We start from the raw sequence: 19,313 nt of genomic DNA, 5'->3' as shown, positions 1-19,313 counted from the left end.
TTTTGGGAACCACAAACAGATTTGAGTAAAAACCCTGTCCCTGTTCCTCCTTTGGAACTGGATGGATCACTTCCATAACTAGGAGGTCTCGTACACAGTGTAAGAATGCCTCTCTCTTTATCTGGTTTGCAGATAATTGTGAAAGGTGAAATCTCCCATTTGGGGGGGAAGCTTTGAAGTCCAGAAGATATCCCTGGGATATAATTTCCAACGCCCAGGGATCCTGAACATCTCTTGCCCACGCCTGGGCGAAGAGTAAAAGTCTGCCCCCTACTAGATTCGTTACCGGATAGGGGGCCGTTCCTTCATGCTGTCTTAGAGGCAGCAGCAGGCTTTTTGGCCTGCTTACCTTTGTACCTTTGGTTTGGCCTCCAGACCGTATTGGACTGAGCAAAAGTTCCCTCTTGTTTTGCATTAGAGGAAGTTGATGCCGCACCTGCCTTGAAGTTTCGAAAGGCACGAAAATTAGACTGTTTGGCCCTTGATTTGGACCTGTCCAGAGGAAGGGCATGACCTTTTCCTCCAGTGATATCAGCAATAATCTCCTTCAAACCAGGCCCGAATAGGGTCTGCCCCTTGAAGGGAATGTTAAGCAGCTTAGATTTTGAAGTCACGTCAGCTGACCATGATTTAAGCCATAGCGCCCTGCGCGCTTGTATAGCAAAACCAGAATTCTTAGCCGTTAGTTTAGTCAAATGAACAATGGCATCAGAAACAAAAGAATTGGCTAGCTTAAGTGCTCTAAGTTTGCCAAGTATGTCATCCAATGGAGTCGCTACCTGTAAAGCCTCTTCCAGAGACTCAAACCAGAACGCCGCAGCAGCAGTGACAGGAGCAATGCATGCAAGGGGCTGTAGGATAAAACCTTGTTGAATAAACATTTTCTTAAGGTAACCTAATTTTTTATCCATTGGATCTGAAAAAGCACAACTGTCCTCGACAGGGATAGTAGTACGCTTTGCTAGAGTAGAAACTGCTCCCTCCACCTTAGGGACTCTGTCTGCCATAAGTCCCGTGTGGTGTCGTCTATAGGAAACATTTTTCTAAAAATAGGAGGGGGAGAGAACGGCACACCTGGTCTATCCCATTCCTTAGCATTAATTTCTGTAAACCTTTTAGGTATTGGAAAAACATCAGTACACACCGGCACTGCATAGTATTTATCCAGTCTACACAATTTCTCTGGCACTGCAATGGTATCACAGTCATTCAGAGCAGCTAAAACCTCCCTAAGCAATACACGGAGGTGTTCAAGCTTAAATTTAAATGTAGAAATATCAGAATCAGGTATCTTTCCTGAGTCAGAAACATCACCCACAGACTGAAGCTCTCCTTCCTCAGCTTCTGCATATTGTGAGGCAGTATCAGACATGGTTCTTAAAGCGTCAGTATGCTCTGCATTTCGTCTCACCCCAGAGCTATCTCGCTTACCTCTAAGTTCAGGTAGTCTGGCTAATACCGCTGACAGTGTATTATCCATGACTGCCGCCATGTCTTGTAAAGTAATCGCTATGGGCGCCCTAGATGTACTTGGCGCCATTTGAGCGGGAGTCCCTTGAGCGGGAGTCAAAGGATCTGACACGTGGAGAGAGTTAGTCGGCATAACTTCCCCCTCGTCAGATTCCTCTGGTGATACATTTTTTAAAGACAGAATATGATCTTTATTGCTTAATAAAATCAGTACATTTGGTACACATTCTAAGAGGGGGTTCCACCATGGCTTTTAAACATAATGAACAAGGAGTTTCCTCTATGTCAGACATGTTTGTACAGACTAGCAATGAGACTAGCAAGCTTGGAAAACACTTTAAATCAAGTTAACATGCAAATATAAAAAAGGGTACTGTGTCTTTAAGAGAAACAAATTTTGTCAAAATTTGAAAAAAACAGTGAAAAAAGGCAGTAAATCAAACGAAATTTTTACAGTGTATGTAATAAGCTAACAGAGCATTGCACCCACTTGCAAATGTATGATTAACCCCTTAGTTCAAAAAACGGATAAAAAAAACGATATAGACGTTTTTTAACAGTCACAACAAACTGCCACAGCTCTGCTGTGGCCCTACCTTCCCCAATAAATGACTTTAGGCCCTTTAGATATGTCCTGTAGCATTCAGGGGACTTCTGAGGAAAACTGGATGTCTCTGTCTGTAATTTTAACTGTGCAAAAAAGCGCTAAAATAGGCCCCTCCCACTCATACTACAACAGTGGAAAGCCTCAGGAAACGGTTTCTAGGCAAAAATAAAGCCAGCCATGTGGAAAAAACTATTCCCCAATAAAGTTTTATCACCAAAGCATATATAAAAACGATTAAACATGCCAGCAAACGTTTTATATTGCATTTTTATAAGGATTTTACCCTTGAGAGTAAGCATGATACCAGTCGCTATTAAATCACTGTATTCAGGCTTAACTTACATTAATCCGGTATCAGCAGCATTTTCTAGCATTTCCAATTCTAGAAAAAATTGAAACTGCACATACCTCATAGCAGAGTAAACTGCACGCCATTCTCCCGCTGAAGTTACCTCTCTCCTCAGACATATGTGAGAACAGCAATGGATCTTAGTTACAACCTGCTAAGATCATAGAAAACTCAGGCAGATTCTTCTTCTATTTACTGCCTGAGATAAAATAGTACAACTCCGGTACCATTTAAAAATAACAAACTTTTGATTGAAGAAACTAACTATTTTTCACCACTCTCTCTTACTACCTCCATGCTTGTTGAGAGTTGCAAGAGAATGACTGGATATGGCAGTTAGGGGAGGAGCTATATAACAGCTCTGCTGTGGGTGTCCTCTTGCAACTTCCTGTTGGAAATGAGAATATCCCACAAGTAATGGATGATCCGTGGACTGGATACACCTTACAAGAGAAAGCTGCCTTTACAGAAGCAATCACCACCCACCACCTCATAAAAACCGCCAAAAAAACAGCCATCCAAGACAGAATCAACTCTAACGCACACAAAAGCAAGGAGTTGTTCTCAGTCATCAAGGAATTCTCTAAACCGAACAGCAACACCATCGACAACCCACCCTCCCAGGACCTCTGTGATACCCTCACTGCACACTTCCACCGCAAGATCCTCGACATCTATGACAGTTTCACGCCTCATAACTCAACCTCCACCACCCACCCACCGACACCCTACCCAAATTTACCTCCCCACACGGACTAACTGGACCCCCCTCACCAAAGAGGACACCCTCAGAATCATGAAATCCATCCACTCTGGCGCACCCTCTGACCCATGCCCCCATCACATATTGAACAAAGCAAGCAGCACCATCGCCCCCGAACTCCGCCGGACCATCAACTGCTCCATCAAAACCGGCACCTTCTGTCTGGAAGCCTTTGGCTGGGGTGTATTTGCCTCCACCTGGTGGCCAGGTTCTGTATTCAAACAAGTAATGAATGCAGCTGTGGACTCTCCCTGTATTTAGAAGGAAATATTTTGTATTATTAAATATACATATGTGATACAGTTGCAGTAAAATATTTATCTATACTTATATATCTATACAAATAGATATATAGTTATATACAGATATATATATATATATATATATATGTACAAATATGTATTTTACAATAACAAAACATTGTCCTGTATGTGAAGAACATACTATATTATAGCCCTTTGTGAAATATTCCTGTCTTGTGATCGATAAGTGTTTTTTCTTCTTTGCTCTCCATTAAAGTCTATGGCGAAAATAAGTTAGCGGGGTTGCAATACTCAATTTAGCGTTGGGTTTTGCTCACACACAAAACTTTTACTTTTAACTTGTGATACGCACATAATATTACTTCTAGCAAAGTATACGCTTTGAGAGAGCAATAAACAATGCTACACTATAATCTAGCCCTAAATATGCAGAAATACTAATGAAGCTGGCAGAAAGTGGTGACGTTATGAAGCATGAGATGACATCTACCTAACATGAGGATCATATAAGTAATTCAAGTTATACACACCATAAATGCACACAATAAAACAATAATATTATTATTAATAATAACAATAGGAATACATACTTTCCCCAGTCAGGTCAACAGAGAGTATTGCACGAGGGTACTGAAATGAGGTATTTGAGAGGTTTCTTGGAACTAAAGTGCAGGACGATGAGCGTGTCACCGGAGAAGTGCATCGTTCTAAATAGTCCACAGAACTATCTTCATAATCTGAATATTCTAACAATAAAAAGAAAAAAATAATTATACCAACAATACAGTGAAATGTTTAATTTGAATTGTTAAGTTCCTTTCATGTCATACTGTAGTAAGGCAAAGTATCTCACAAGGTTTTACACAAATTATTTTTCAATTAAAATCCAATACAATAAAAAACCATTAAAATCTTCTTTTCTTATCAGTTTTTTTTATGGGTTTCAAACGTTACCACTATGCAGCATTCAAAGTAATCCAAGTCCACTTTTCAAGGAGATTTTCATATTGTTTTTTGGACTTTTCCATTCCAAAAAACGTGAGCTCTTGAAAAACTATTTTGATCTGTTTCTAAAGGCATATCTTAGCTGTTCACATGGCTTTATTTGTGTATAATGGTACATTTTTGGTGAATGATCATATCACTCACTACCAAACATGATCATTTACTTGCTTGATAAAAAGCTAAAAATATGTATAAAAATAAATCAGTTTTAAACAGTGAAACTAGTATACAACAAAAATACAACCAATACAAAGAAAATGTATTACTGCAGCGCTTGCATCTTTTAAGCAGGACTTTACCTGTGCATAATCCTTTTCTAGAGATAAAACATAGCTATCCCATACACCAAACATGACTGAATCAGAGCATATTATTTTTGCATTGTTAAGTCCCTTCTATGTTCTCTACATACCCAGGGCCGTCTTTAATATTGATTGGACCCTGGGCAAAAATTTTCTTGGGCCCCCCCACCCCATGCAATTTCGCTCTCCACCCCAAAATCCCAAAAAACAACTAAATCAAATTTTTTTTATTATTAGCCCAGCGGTGGATCATCCACTGCTGGGTTAATCATTTAAAAAAAAAAAAAAAAAATTGCAATATGTGAAACTGGACCTAAGCAGAACTAATAAGTAAATAAATATATAAATTCCTCCACTGTGGATTCATTTAATATTCTTTTGAATGTGATTCTGGTCTGAGGTTAGCTGGTTAAAGAGATTTAGGGTAGCCAAAAGGAGCAAAGCAAGGTAAAGGAGGAAGCATGGAGGTGCAGACAAATATAAGTTTACTGAATGGAACAGCAGAACTACTATGGGAAGCTGTAAAATCTGAGACAGAGAGAAAATAAAAACTATAAAAAACATAATTTATGTTTACCTGATAAATTACTTTCTCCAACGGTGTGTCCGGTCCACGGCGTCATCCTTACTTGTGGGATATTCTCTTCCCCAACAGGAAATGGCAAAGAGCCCAGCAAAGCTGGTCACATGATCCCTCCTAGGCTCCGCCTACCCCAGTCATTCGACCGACGTTAAGGAGGAATATTTGCATAGGAGAAACCATATGATACCGTGGTGACTGTAGTTAAAGAAAATAAATTATCAGACCTGATTAAAAAACCAGGGCGGGCCGTGGACCGGACACACCGTTGGAGAAAGTAATTTATCAGGTAAACATAAATTCTGTTTTCTCCAACATAGGTGTGTCCGGTCCACGGCGTCATCCTTACTTGTGGGAACCAATACCAAAGCTTTAGGACACGGATGATGGGAGGGAGCAAATCAGGTCACCTAGATGGAAGGCACCACGGCTTGCAAAACCTTTCTCCCAAAAATAGCCTCAGAAGAAGCAAAAGTATCAAACTTGTAAAATTTGGTAAAAGTGTGCAGTGAAGACCAAGTCGCTGCCCTACATATCTGATCAACAGAAGCCTCGTTCTTGAAGGCCCATGTGGAAGCCACAGCCCTAGTGGAATGAGCTGTGATTCTTTCGGGAGGCTGCCGTCCGGCAGTCTCGTAAGCCAATCTGATGATGCTTTTAATCCAAAAAGAGAGAGAGGTAGAAGTTGCTTTTTGACCTCTCCTTTTACCGGAATAAACAACAAACAAGGAAGATGTTTGTCTAAAATCCTTTGTAGCATCTAAATAGAATTTTAGAGCGCGAACAACATCCAAATTGTGCAACAAACGTTCCTTCTTCGAAACTGGTTTCGGACACAGAGAAGGTACGATAATCTCCTGGTTAATGTTTTTGTTAGAAACAACTTTTGGAAGAAAACCAGGTTTAGTACGTAAAACCACCTTATCTGCATGGAACACCAGATAAGGAGGAGAACACTGCAGAGCAGATAATTCTGAAACTCTTCTAGCAGAAGAAATTGCAACCAAAAACAAAACTTTCCAAGATAATAACTTAATATCAACGGAATGTAAGGGTTCAAACGGAACCCCCTGAAGAACTGAAAGAACTAAGTTGAGACTCCAAGGAGGAGTCAAAGGTTTGTAAACAGGCTTGATTCTAACCAGAGCCTGAACAAAGGCTTGAACATCTGGCACAGCTGCCAGCTTTTTGTGAAGTAACACAGACAAGGCAGAAATCTGTCCCTTCAGGGAACTTGCAGATAATCCTTTTTCCAATCCTTCTTGAAGGAAGGATAGAATCTTAGGAATCTTAACCTTGTCCCAAGGGAATCCTTTAGATTCACACCAACAGATATATTTTTTCCAAATTTTGTGGTAAATCTTTCTAGTTACAGGCTTTCTGGCCTGAACAAGAGTATCGATAACAGAATCTGAGAACCCTCGCTTCGATAAGATCAAGCGTTCAATCTCCAAGCAGTCAGCTGGAGTGAGACCAGATTCGGATGTTCGAACGGACCTTGAACAAGAAGGTCTCGTCTCAAAGGTAGCTTCCATGGTGGAGCCGATGACATATTCACCAGATCTGCATACCAAGTCCTGCGTGGCCCCGCAGGAGCTATCAAGATCACCGACGCCCTTTCCTGATTGATCCTGGCTACCAGCCTGGGGATGAGAGGAAACGGCGGGAATACATAAGCTAGTTTGAAGGTCCAAGGTGCTACTAGTGCATCCACTAGAGCCGCCTTGGGATCCCTGGATCTGGACCCGTAGCAAGGAACTTTGAAGTTCTGACGAGAGGCCATCAGATCCATGTCTGGAATGCCCCACAGTTGAGTGACTTGGGCAAAGATTTCCGGATGGAGTTCCCACTCCCCCGGATGCAATGTCTGACGACTCAGAAAATCCGCTTCCCAATTTTCCACTCCTGGGATGTGGATAGCAGACAGGTGGCAGGAGTGAGACTCCGCCCATAGAATGATTTTGGTCACTTCTTCCATCGCCAGGGAACTCCTTGTTCCCCCCTGATGGTTGATGTACGCAACAGTTGTCATGTTGTCTGATTGAAACCGTATGAACTTGGCCCTCGCTAGCTGAGGCCAAGCCTTGAGAGCATTGAATATCGCTCTCAGTTCCAGAATATTTATCGGTAGAAGAGATTCTTCCCGAGACCAAAGACCCTGAGCTTTCAGGGATCCCCAGACCGCGCCCCAGCCCATCAGACTGGCGTCGGTCGTGACAATGACCCACTCTGGTCTGCGGAAGGTCATCCCTTGTGACAGGTTGTCCAGGGACAGCCACCAACGGAGTGAGTCTCTGGTCCTCTGATTTACTTGTATCCTCGGAGACAAGTTTGTATAGTCCCCATTCCACTGACTGAGCATGCACAGTTGTAATGGTCTTAGATGAATGCGCGCAAAAGGAACTATGTCCATTGCCGCTACCATCAAACCTATCACTTCCATGCACAGCGCTATGGAAGGAAGAGGAACGGAATGAAGTATCCGACAAGAGTCTAGAAGTTTTGTTTTTCTGGCCTCTGTCAGAAAAATCCTCATTTCTAAGGAGTCTATTATTGTCCCCAAGAAGGGAACCCTTGTTGACGGAGATAGAGAACTCTTTTCCACGTTCACTTTCCATCCGTGAGATCTGAGAAAGGCCAGGACGATGTCCGTGTGAGCCTTTGCTTGAGGAAGGGACGACGCTTGAATCAGAATGTCGTCCAAGTAAGGTACTACAGCAATGCCCCTTGGTCTTAGCACAGCTAGAAGGGACCCTAGTACCTTTGTGAAAATCCTTGGAGCAGTGGCTAATCCGAAAGGAAGCGCCACGAACTGGTAATGCTTGTCCAGGAATGCGAACCTTAGGAACCGATGATGTTCCTTGTGGATAGGAATATGTAGATACGCATCCTTTAAATCCACCGTGGTCATGAATTGACCTTCCTGGATGGAAGGAAGAATTGTTCGAATGGTTTCCATTTTGAACGATGGAACCTTGAGAAACTTGTTTAAGATCTTGAGATCTAAGATTGGTCTGAACGTTCCCTCTTTTTTGGGAACTATGAACAGATTGGAGTAGAACCCCATCCCTTGTTCTCCTAATGGAACAGGATGAATCACTCCCATTTTTAACAGGTCTTCTACACAACGTAAGAATGCCTGTCTTTTTATGTGGTCTGAAGACAACTGAGACCTGTGGAACCTCCCCCTTGGGGGAAGCCCCTTGAATTCCAGAAGATAACCTTGGGAGACTATTTCTAGCGCCCAAGGATCCAGAACATCTCTTGCCCAAGCCCGAGCGAAGAGAGAGAGTCTGCCCCCCACCAGATCCGGTCCCGGATCGGGGGCCAACATTTCATGCTGTCTTGGTAGCAGTGGCAGGTTTCTTGGCCTGCTTTCCCTTGTTCCAGCCTTGCATTGGTCTCCAAGCTGGCTTGGCTTGAGAAGTATTACCCTCTTGCTTAGAGGACGTAGCACTTTGGGCTGGTCCGTTTCTACGAAAGGGACGAAAATTAGGTTTATTTTTGGCCTTGAAAGGCCGATCCTGAGGAAGGGCGTGGCCCTTACCCCCAGTGATATCAGAGATAATCTCTTTCAAGTCAGGGCCAAACAGCGTTTTCCCCTTGAAAGGAATGTTAAGTAGCTTGTTCTTGGAAGACGCATCAGCTGACCAAGATTTCAACCAAAGCGCTCTGCGCGCCACAATAGCAAACCCAGAATTCTTAGCCGCTAACCTAGCCAATTGCAAAGTGGCGTCTAGGGTGAAAGAATTAGCCAATTTGAGAGCATTGATTCTGTCCATAATCTCCTCATAAGGAGGAGAATCACTATCGACCGCCTTTACCAGCTCATCAAACCAGAAACACGCGGCTGTAGCGACAGGGACAATGCATGAAATTGGTTGTAGAAGGTAACCCTGCTGAACAAACATCTTTTTAAGTAAACCTTCTAATTTTTTATCCATAGGATCTTTGAAAGCACAACTATCTTCTATGGGTATAGTGGTGCGTTTGTTTAAAGTGGAAACCGCTCCCTCGACCTTGGGGACTGTCTGCCATAAGTCCTTTCTGGGGTCGACCATAGGAAACAATTTTTTAAATATGGGGGGAGGGACGAAAGGAATACCGGGCCTTTCCCATTCTTTATTTACAATGTCCGCCACCCGCTTGGGTATAGGAAAAGCTTCTGGGAGCCCCGGGACCTCTAGGAACTTGTCCATTTTACATAGTTTCTCTGGGATGACCAACTTGTCACAATCATCCAGAGTGGATAATACCTCCTTAAGCAGGATGCGGAGATGTTCCAACTTAAATTTAAACGTAATCACATCAGGTTCAGCTTGTTGAGAAATGTTCCCTGAATCAGTAATTTCTCCCTCAGACAAAACCTCCCTGGCCCCATCAGACTGGTTTAGGGGCCCTTCAGAACCATTATTATCAGCGTCGTCATGCTCTTCAGTATCTAAAACAGAGCAGTCGCGCTTACGCTGATAAGTGTGCATTTTGGCTAAAATGTTTTTGACAGAATTATCCATTACAGCCGTTAATTGTTGCATAGTAAGGAGTATTGGCGCGCTAGATGTACTAGGGGCCTCCTGTGTGGGCAAGACTCGTGTAGACGAAGGAGGGAATGATGCAGTACCATGCTTACTCCCCTCACTTGAGGAATCATCTTGGGCATCATTGTCATTGTCACATAAATCACATTTAAATGAGAAGGAACTCTGGCTTCCCCACATTCAGAACACAGTCTATCTGGTAGTTCAGACATGTTAAACAGGCATAAACTTGATAACAAAGTACAAAAAACGTTTTAAAATAAAACCGTTACTGTCACTTTAAATTTTAAACTGAACACACTTTATTACTGCAATTGCGAAAAAATATGAAGGAATTGTTCAAAATTCACCAAAATTTCACCACAGTGTCTTAAAGCCTTAAAAGTATTGCACACCAAATTTGGAAGCTTTAACCCTTAAAATAACGGAACCGGGGCCGTTTTTAACTTTAACCCCTTTACAGTCCCTGGTATCTGCTTTGCTGAGACCCAACCAAGCCCAAAGGGGAATACGATACCAAATGACGCCTTCAGAAAGTCTTTCTATGTATCAGAGCTCCTCACACATGCGACTGCATGTCATGCCTCTCAAAAACAAGTGCGCAACACCGGCGCGAAAATGAGGCTCTGCCTATGATTTGGGAAAGCCCCTAAAGAGAAAGGTGTCTAAAAAAGTGCCTGCCGATATAATCTTATCAAAATACCCAGATTAAATGATTCCTCAAGGCTAAATATGTGTTAATAATGAATCGATTTAGCCCAGAAAAAGTCTACAGTCTTAATAAGCCCTTGTGAAGCCCTTATTTACAATCTTAATAAACATGGCTTACCGGATCCCATAGGGAAAATGACAGCTTCCAGCATTACATCGTCTTGTTAGAATGTGTCATACCTCAAGCAGCAAGAGACTGCTCACTGTTCCCCCAACTGAAGTTAATTCCTCTCAACAGTCCTGTGTGGAACAGCCATGGATTTTAGTAACGGTTGCTAAAATCATTTTCCTCATACAAACAGAAATCTTCATCTCTTTTCTGTTTCTGAGTAAATAGTACATAACAGCACTATTTTAAAATAACAAACTCTTGATTGAATAATAAAAACTACAGTTAAACACTAAAAAACTCTAAGCCATCTCCGTGGAGATGTTGCCTGTACAACGGCAAAGAGAATGACTGGGGTAGGCGGAGCCTAGGAGGGATCATGTGACCAGCTTTGCTGGGCTCTTTGCCATTTCCTGTTGGGGAAGAGAATATCCCACAAGTAAGGATGACGCCGTGGACCGGACACACCTATGTTGGAGAAATAAACCTTACATTAATGTGTGAAGTATCAGCATGACACTATACATCAGCCACACCAGCACATGTAGCTTCTTTGCTAGGAACAAGTTCCCTCTCACCCTGAACTAGACACTGCTGCATGGGGAGGGGCGTGTGTGCACTCACTTATTCTTCCCACTGACACCTTTCTACAAAGCACTATTCCTCTAACAAACTTCAGTTAGTTGATCTTAGGGCCACAGCAGAAAGAGCAGGGCTAAGGGGACCAGTAGACATGATGCTGTCTGTCCAAGGCTGCATGGATACAGTGTGAGATGAGTCACACAGCCTCAAGACTGAAGAGAGCAGTGTATGCAGCTGCACAGATGCTCAAATCCTCATGTGCCTGCCGCTCCAGCTTTCTGCTGCATGCGCCTACAGTCAGCCCTACCCAGAAACAATCCCCACCACCAGAGCAGTTACCTGGTAACAGTGGTAACCCCAGTAGGACCTTTTCTGATGCAGTTGGAAATGGCTGGATGCCGAGTTAGGGCTTTGCATTCAGTGCTGCACAGTGCACATCTAAAACAGCACATGGCACTAGCTTGGCATGTCACATGACACCGGCACGGTCTGGCACAGTTTTTAAAAAAAATATAAGCAGAGTACTTTTGACTGTGACAGTATTAGGACTGAATGTGTGTGTTCCCCATGTCACATCAGCAGTCTGGTATGAACCATTAAAAAAAAAAAAAAATTTTTTTTTTTTTTTTAGGACTCTTGGGCCCCTCAACAGAGACTGGGCCCAGGGAAGCTGCCCCTTTTGCCCTGTGTTAAAGACGGTCCTGTACATACCGTGGTTGGCTTTTAATTGCCATAACATTTTCTATATGGCATCACACTTAGCTCACTTAGTGTTTCTAAGAAAACCACGTAGCATAAATTTGACTTTTACATGAAGAGCTGCATCAGGCATCAAAGAGCTTATCCTAGACATCTCAGATATCTTTGCCCCTCCTGGTAGGAAAATATATCCCATACTATACTAGCTCATGGACTCTTGCCATTTACATGAAAGAAATGCAAACCTTGCAAATCTAGGACAGCGGTCCACTTTAAGTGTTTAGGGTGCCCAAGGACTGCCCCTTATAATAAAGAGATCCTGAAAGAAGTTTCATTTTGAAACCATGCAAAGTGTGCACAAGTTTTTAAAATCATTTACGTTACATCTTTTTTTTTTTTTTTTTTTTTTTTTAAATAAGATACAGACCAGCAGGGCAAATTTCAGTAAGTATGTTACATCAGGTTACCAGAAAATACTACTGATGCTTGTGGTACTGGTGTGGTTAATCAGATAACTACATCATGCGATCACTCATTCCTGAACATGGGTTAATTACGTGCTCATTTTATCCATCATCAACTCAAAGTTTTATCTACAAAGAATGGTGAGTTCCAAAAGCTCTCTCATTAGAATGATGCAAAACAAACTATAATATATTAAACATTTGTTAATAAAATAGTCTTGTTCACATCATTTATATTTATTCTGCTAATAATAAGAGTCATCATCATCATAATATTAATAATAATAATGTAATTAAATTAAAATGTTTACTTGCATTTACCATGTTGTTTGGATTTTTTCTTTTTCTTTTTCTTCTTTTTTTGCTTGGATTTTGAGTGATCTTTATCCTTCTTTTCTCTTCTCTCTTTATCCTTCTTTTTACCTGACCAAAAAAACAATGCAAAAAACTCATATTTTTATGCAATTTTTCTATATAGTTTATTATATTGTTCAATTTTATCTAACCATAAAAAAACTAAAAAGGTTGCCGATCGTTACCAAAAAGATTGGTTTAAAGGTTGAGTTAGCCCTTTTCACGGAAATAAAACAAACACACAAAAGGGGCACCACCCAGTATATCACGCCGTCACAGTCATCAAAAGAGAAAGCAATTCAAGAAATATACTCACAATCTTCAATCACCAACTATGGTAAATACACACAAGCTGAGACATCTGAGCTGCTCACACATTAGGGCCGATTTATCAATGTCTGTCCGACATGATACGCTGTCTGTCAGACATGTGCAATGCTGCTCCCTGCAGATTTGCGGCCGTAAAGGGTCGGGAGGATTGATGTCCTCAGCCTTAGAGGCAGCGGACCAATTAAGGAGCAAGCACCAATCAGCAGCTAGCTCCCACTAGTGTAGGATACGTTCAAATAATTTTTCAACAAGGGACACCAAGAGAACGAAACACATTTGAAAATTGAAGTGAATTTAATAGTGTCTTAAAATGACTTGCTCTATCTGAATCGTGCAAGTTTATTTTTGACTTTCCTATCCCTTTAATTAAATTAGTTTGCAACGTGTTTTTCGGCCATTTGTGTTGGTCTGTTTACTCAAGCAGTATGACCGTATTAAAAAGTTGTGGAAGTATTTATAGCTACTATAATCAATATATTTAAAACGTGCACATTAAACAAGCTTCGTTGAAGGATCTCAAAGATTTACCCATACAGTGTACAACTATCCTAAATTGTATGTAAAATACCATTAGTTGTCTTATCTTCAAACAAATGAATTAAATAGTTACTGACCTAATTAATAAAGTTCACGTGACCTCTGCGTCACTGATGACACTTGCTGTCAGGAATCATTAGGACTCCTAGGAGTCATTAGGATCAAGTGACCTCTATGTTACTGATGATGCCTAAGCTATCCTCGTCTCTATGTCATGTGACCACACATCTATTTGAAAACAAAATGTTTCATTCATAACCAGTAATGGAGGGTTTTAACCTAAATGGAATAGGTTTCATGTATAAATGATCTTTTACACAACTAATCATATAGAGAATAACTCAAGATTATAAGAATATAGCCTGATACATTATAAACCATAATTAATAAACCCAATGATAAAAAAATGAACCATTACTAAAGTTACAAATCTGAATGTTGTTTATCATTTTTCTAAAAAATAATAAAATAGAATAAAAAATTTAACTGAAAAATACAAACATGATGATTTACATGTTTAACCTGAATCTTTACAGGGATAGAACATACTACTCTGTGATCTCAAATAAACTAAAAACCAAATCATAGATACATTTAATACCATATCTATCATTATATAGACACATTAATGTATAGCATTCATCTTTATATTATAATAAAATCATACAAAGATTATCATACAATGCATCTATTTCCATCATATAAATGCAACTAATTTTCAAAAACATTATCAAAAACTGTCAACATTTTTACTTAATATATCTGGATATAGCATATGCATTTTAAAAACCTAGTAGGATTAGCTCTCTTTTAGCTTGATAAATCTTGACCTTGTATTCAATTTTTCTTTTGTTTTCTAATATAGGTATAATTCAGAAAACATTGCTCTTACAACCATGGTAAAATACTACATGTCTAGAAGCCCTATGTGCCAAACTCCCTTTGATAATACTTCTCAAGTGTTCAGACCATTTGGTTTTAAATTACAACACGTATGACCTATGTATTGCATCCCACATTCACAATGCAATAAATAGATTACATAGCTGGAGCTGCAATTTATATGATAACTTGTGTTAGTGACCAACAATTTAAACTTTGGACCATCTAATAATAAAGAAGAACAAGTGGTACATGTCTTAATTTTACATTTAAAAGCTCCCCTTTAAAGGGACATAAAACCCAAAGACATAAATTATGCTTAACTGATAAATTAATTAATTTAATGGTGATGAGTGCCCATTACTCATAGGAATTACTCTTCCTTACCACTAGGAGGAGGCAAAGGTTCCCAATCCCCAAGAGCCTTAAAAAAAAACTCCTGCTTCAGTCTTACATAAGTGCCATAAAAGGAGCTGGGGGAAAAAAAAAGATGTGCTCAAGAAAATACAATACCCAAAAATAAAAGGGTGGATTTATCAGGTAAGCATAAAATAATGTGTTCTTTCATACAGATGGTGAGAGACCACAATCCATTACTCCTGGGAACTAATACCCAAGCCGTAAAGTCCACGAGTAATAACAAAAAAATCCTTTTTTTTCACTGAGAAATTAAATCCAATAAAAAAATGTTTTTCTTTTTAATGCACTTACAAAAATAAATCAATCCAGAAAGAAAAAAAATCAAGCTGAGACAACTGCCTGAAGGACCATCCTAGCAAACGATGCCTCAGTAGAAGCAAAATATCAAAATGGTAGAATTTAGTAAAAGTATGCAAAGTAGATCAAGTATCTGCCTTGCAAATCTGGTCAAATGAAGCCTCATTTTTGAAGGCCCAAGAAGTGACAACTGACCTAATAGAATGATTAGTAATCTACTGTAGTGGAGGCTCACCTGCTTCCAAGTAAGCCTTGTGAATTTCTAGGACAAGAAAAAAGACTTTAAACAAACTAGAAGTTTGTTTAAAGTCCTTAGTAGCATCAATGTAATATTGACTCAGTTAAATCCAATAAATTATCTGATGTACTCTGGGAAGGAGTGCAATATGTAACCTTTCGCTTGCGCTTAAGCAGGGTGAGGTAAATCATTAAAGGCTGCAGACACCCCCGTCTGAACTGCGCAGCAACGTCTGGTGAAAAAAGGCCCCCTCCAGTTGGAGGATAAGTAATGCTACGGGAAAACTGCATGTGTAGATAAGAATGTAGGGTACGCACCTCACTGGCGACAACTCCACAGAGGTGGACAGCTCTGTGGTATAAAACATGTTTGATATGATCACATTATCAAGGCATATGGAACATAATTAAGAGGGCGGAACTAAGGCCTCCTCACCATATAAACAGGAATTACTCATTAGGAATAGAGGGAGTGCCCTCTAAAGTAACATAATCCTCCATCGCTAGTGCAATAACCTGAGAACTAGAGAAATAAAACATCTTGTATTATTAAAAAAAGCGGCACCCTTATACCCCAATGGCTGGGGCACTCACCGCCTCCTATGACCCAGACAGTACAGAGATTTATGACTCCTCTCTGATAGACACCATGTCAGGAAAAACAAAATTTATGCTTACCTGATAAATTTCTTTCTTTTGTGATGTACCGAGTCCACGGTTTCATCCTTACTTGTTGGATATTATCCTTCCTAACAGGAAGTGGCAAAGAGAGCACCCACTGCAGAGCTGTCTATATAGCTCCCCCTTAACTCCACCCCCCAGTCATTCGAACCGAAGGCCAAGGAAGAAAAAGGAGAAACTATAAGGTGCAGAGGTGACTGAAGTTTTTAATAAAAAATACTATCTGTCTTGAATAGACAGGGCGGGCCGTGGACTTGGTACATCGCAAAAGAAAGAAATTTATCAGGTAAGCATAAATTTTGTTTTCTTTTGCAAGATGTACCAAGTCCACGGTTTCATCCTTACTTGTGGGATACCAATACCAAAGCTTTAGGACACAGATGAATGGAGGGACAAGACAGGAACCTAAACGGAAGGCACCACTGCTTGAAAAACCTTTCTTCCAAAAATAGCTTTCGAGGAAGCAAAAGTATCAAATTTGTAAAATTTTGAAAAGGTATGGGGCGAAGACCAAGTCGCAGCCTTACAAATCTGTTCAACAGAAGCATCATTTTTAAAAGCCCATGTGGAAGCTACCGCTCTAGTAGAGTGAGCTGTAATCCTTTCAGTAGGCTGCTGTCCAGCAGTCTCATAAGCCAAACGGATGATGCTTTTCAGCCAAAAGGAAAGAGAGGTAGCCGTAGCCTTTTGACCCCTACGCTTTCCAGAAAAGACAACAAACAAAGAAGATGTTTGACGAAAATCTTTGGTTGTCTGCAAATAAAACTTCAAAGCACGAACTACGTCCAAGTTGTGCGACAGACGTTCCTTCTTAGAAGAAGGATTAGGACACAGAGAAAAAACAATTTCCCGATTGATATTCCTGTTAGCAACAACCTTGTAATGCAGATAGTTCAGAAACTCTTCGAGCTAAAGAGATAGCAACTAGGAACAGACCTTTCCAAGATAGAAGCTTAATATCTATGGAATGCATGGGTTCAAACGGAACCCCCTGAAGAACTTTAAGAACTAAATTTAAACTCCATGACGGAGCAACAGGTTTAAACACAGGCTTAATTCTAGATAAAGCCTGACAAAAAGCCTGAACGTCTGGCACATCTGCCAGACGCTTGTGCAACAGAATAGACAGAGCAGATATCTGTCCTTTTAGGGAACTAGCTGACAATCCTTTCTCCAATCCCTCTTGGAGAAAAGACAAAATCCTAGGAATCCTGATCTTACTCCATGAGTAGCCTTTGGATTCGCACCAAAACAGATATTTATGCCATATCTTATTATAGATTTTCCTGGTGACAGGCTTTCGAGCCTGAATCAAGGTATCGATGACCGACTCAGAGAAACCCCGTTTTGATAGAATCAATCGTTCAATCTCCAAGCAGTCAGATGCAGAAAAATTAGATTTGGATGCTTGGATGGACCTTGAATCAAAAGGTCCTGTCTCAGTGGCAGAATCCATGGTGGCAGAGATGACATGTCCACCAGGTCTGCATACCAAGTCCTGCGTGGCCACGCAGGCACTATCAAAATCACCAAAGCTCTCTCCTGTTTGATTCTGGCAATCAGACGCGGAAGGAGAGGGAATGGTGGAAACACATAAGCCAGGTTGAACGCCCAGGGTACTGCTAGAGCATCTATCAGTACTGCCTGAGGATCCCTTGACCTGGATCCGTAATGAGGAAGTTTGGCGTTCTGACGAGACGCCATCAGATCCAATTCTGGTGTGATGAAAAGTCTGACGACTTAGGAAATCTGCCTCCCAGTTCTCTACCCCTGGGATATAGATCGCTGACAGATGGCAAGAGTGAGCCTCTGCCCATCGGATTATTCTTGAAATTTCTATCATCGCTAAGGAACTCCTTGTTCCCCCCTGATGATTGATATAAGCCACAGTTGTGATGTTGTCCGACTGAAATCAAATGAATCTGGCCGAAGCCAGCTGAGGCCATGCCTGAAGAGCATTGAATATCGCTCTTAATTCCAGAATATTTATTAGTAGGAGGGCCTCCTCCTGAGTCCACAAACCCTGTGCTTTCAGGGAATTCCAGACTGCACCCCAGCCCAGTAGGCTGGCGTCTGTCGTCACTATAACCCACGCTGGCCTGCAGAAACACATTCCCCGGGACAGGTGATCCTGTGACAACCACCAAAGAAGAGAGTTTCTGGTCTCTTGATCCAGATTTATCCGAGGAGATAAATCTGCATAATCCCCATTCCACTGTCTGTGCATGGATAGTTGCAGTGGTCTGAGATGTAAGCAAGCATATGGAACTATGTCCATTGCCGCTACCATTAGTCCGATTACCTCCATACACTGAGCCACTGACGGCCGAGGAATGGAATGAAGAGCTCGGCAGGTGGTCAAAATCTTTGATTTCCTGACCTCCGTCAGAAATATTTTCATGTTCACCGAGTCTATCAGAGTCCCTAGAAATTAAACTTGTGAGAGGGGAAAGAGAACTCTTTTTACGCCAGAAGGGACCCTAGCACCTATGTGAAGATTCTTGGCGCCGTTGGCCAACCCGAATGGAAGAGCCACAAACTGATAATGTTTGTCCAGAAAGGCAAACCTGAGAAATTGGTGATGATCTTTGTGGATAGGAATGTGTAGATACGCATCCTTTAAGTCCACGGTGGTCATATATTGACCCTCCTGGATCATTGGTAAAATACAGGGAGTGCAGAATTATTAGGCAAATGAGTATTTTGACCACATCATCCTCTTTATGCATGTTGTCTTACTCCAAGCTGTATAGACTCGAAAGCCTACTACCAATTAAGCATATTAGGTGATGTGCATCTCTGTAATGAGAAGGGGTGTGGTCTAATGACATCAACACACTATATCAGGTGTGCATAATTATTAGGCAACTTCCTTTCCTTTGGCAAAATGGGTCAAAAGAAGGACTTGACAGGCTCAGAAAAGTCAAAAATAGTGAGATATCTTGCAGAGGGATGCAGCACTCTTAAAATTGCAAAGCTTCTGAAGCGTGATCATCGAACAATCAAGCGTTTCATTCAAAATAGTCAACAGGGTCGCAAGAAGCTTGTGGAAAAACCAAGGCGCAAAATAACTGCCCATGAACTGAGAAAAGTCAAGCGTGCAGCTGCCAAGATGCCACTTGCCACCAGTTTG

At 41.1% G+C, this 19,313-nt stretch overlaps 1 protein-coding gene across 4 annotated transcripts in view; it reads right to left on the bottom strand.

Annotated features, from left to right (window-relative positions):
• The window catches only part of PHF20L1 (PHD finger protein 20 like 1), a 584,626-nt gene that overhangs the window by 201,455 nt on the left and 363,858 nt on the right, over positions 1–19,313 (bottom strand). For all 4 annotated transcript variants that reach the window (XM_053715368.1, XM_053715369.1, XM_053715370.1 and 1 more), the window contains 2 exons: positions 12,764–12,865; positions 4,043–4,198 (listed from right to left, as the gene is read on the bottom strand). In XM_053715368.1, coding sequence (XP_053571343.1) covers positions 4,043–4,198; positions 12,764–12,865 — 258 coding nt within the window. The remainder of the gene's footprint in view (positions 1–4,042; positions 4,199–12,763; positions 12,866–19,313) is intronic.

The sequence above is a fragment of the Bombina bombina genome, chromosome 5 (genome assembly GCF_027579735.1).
Source record: "Bombina bombina isolate aBomBom1 chromosome 5, aBomBom1.pri, whole genome shotgun sequence".
Classification (NCBI taxonomy): domain Eukaryota; kingdom Metazoa; phylum Chordata; class Amphibia; order Anura; family Bombinatoridae; genus Bombina; species Bombina bombina.
This window is presented reverse-complemented; position numbering and strand designations above follow the sequence as displayed.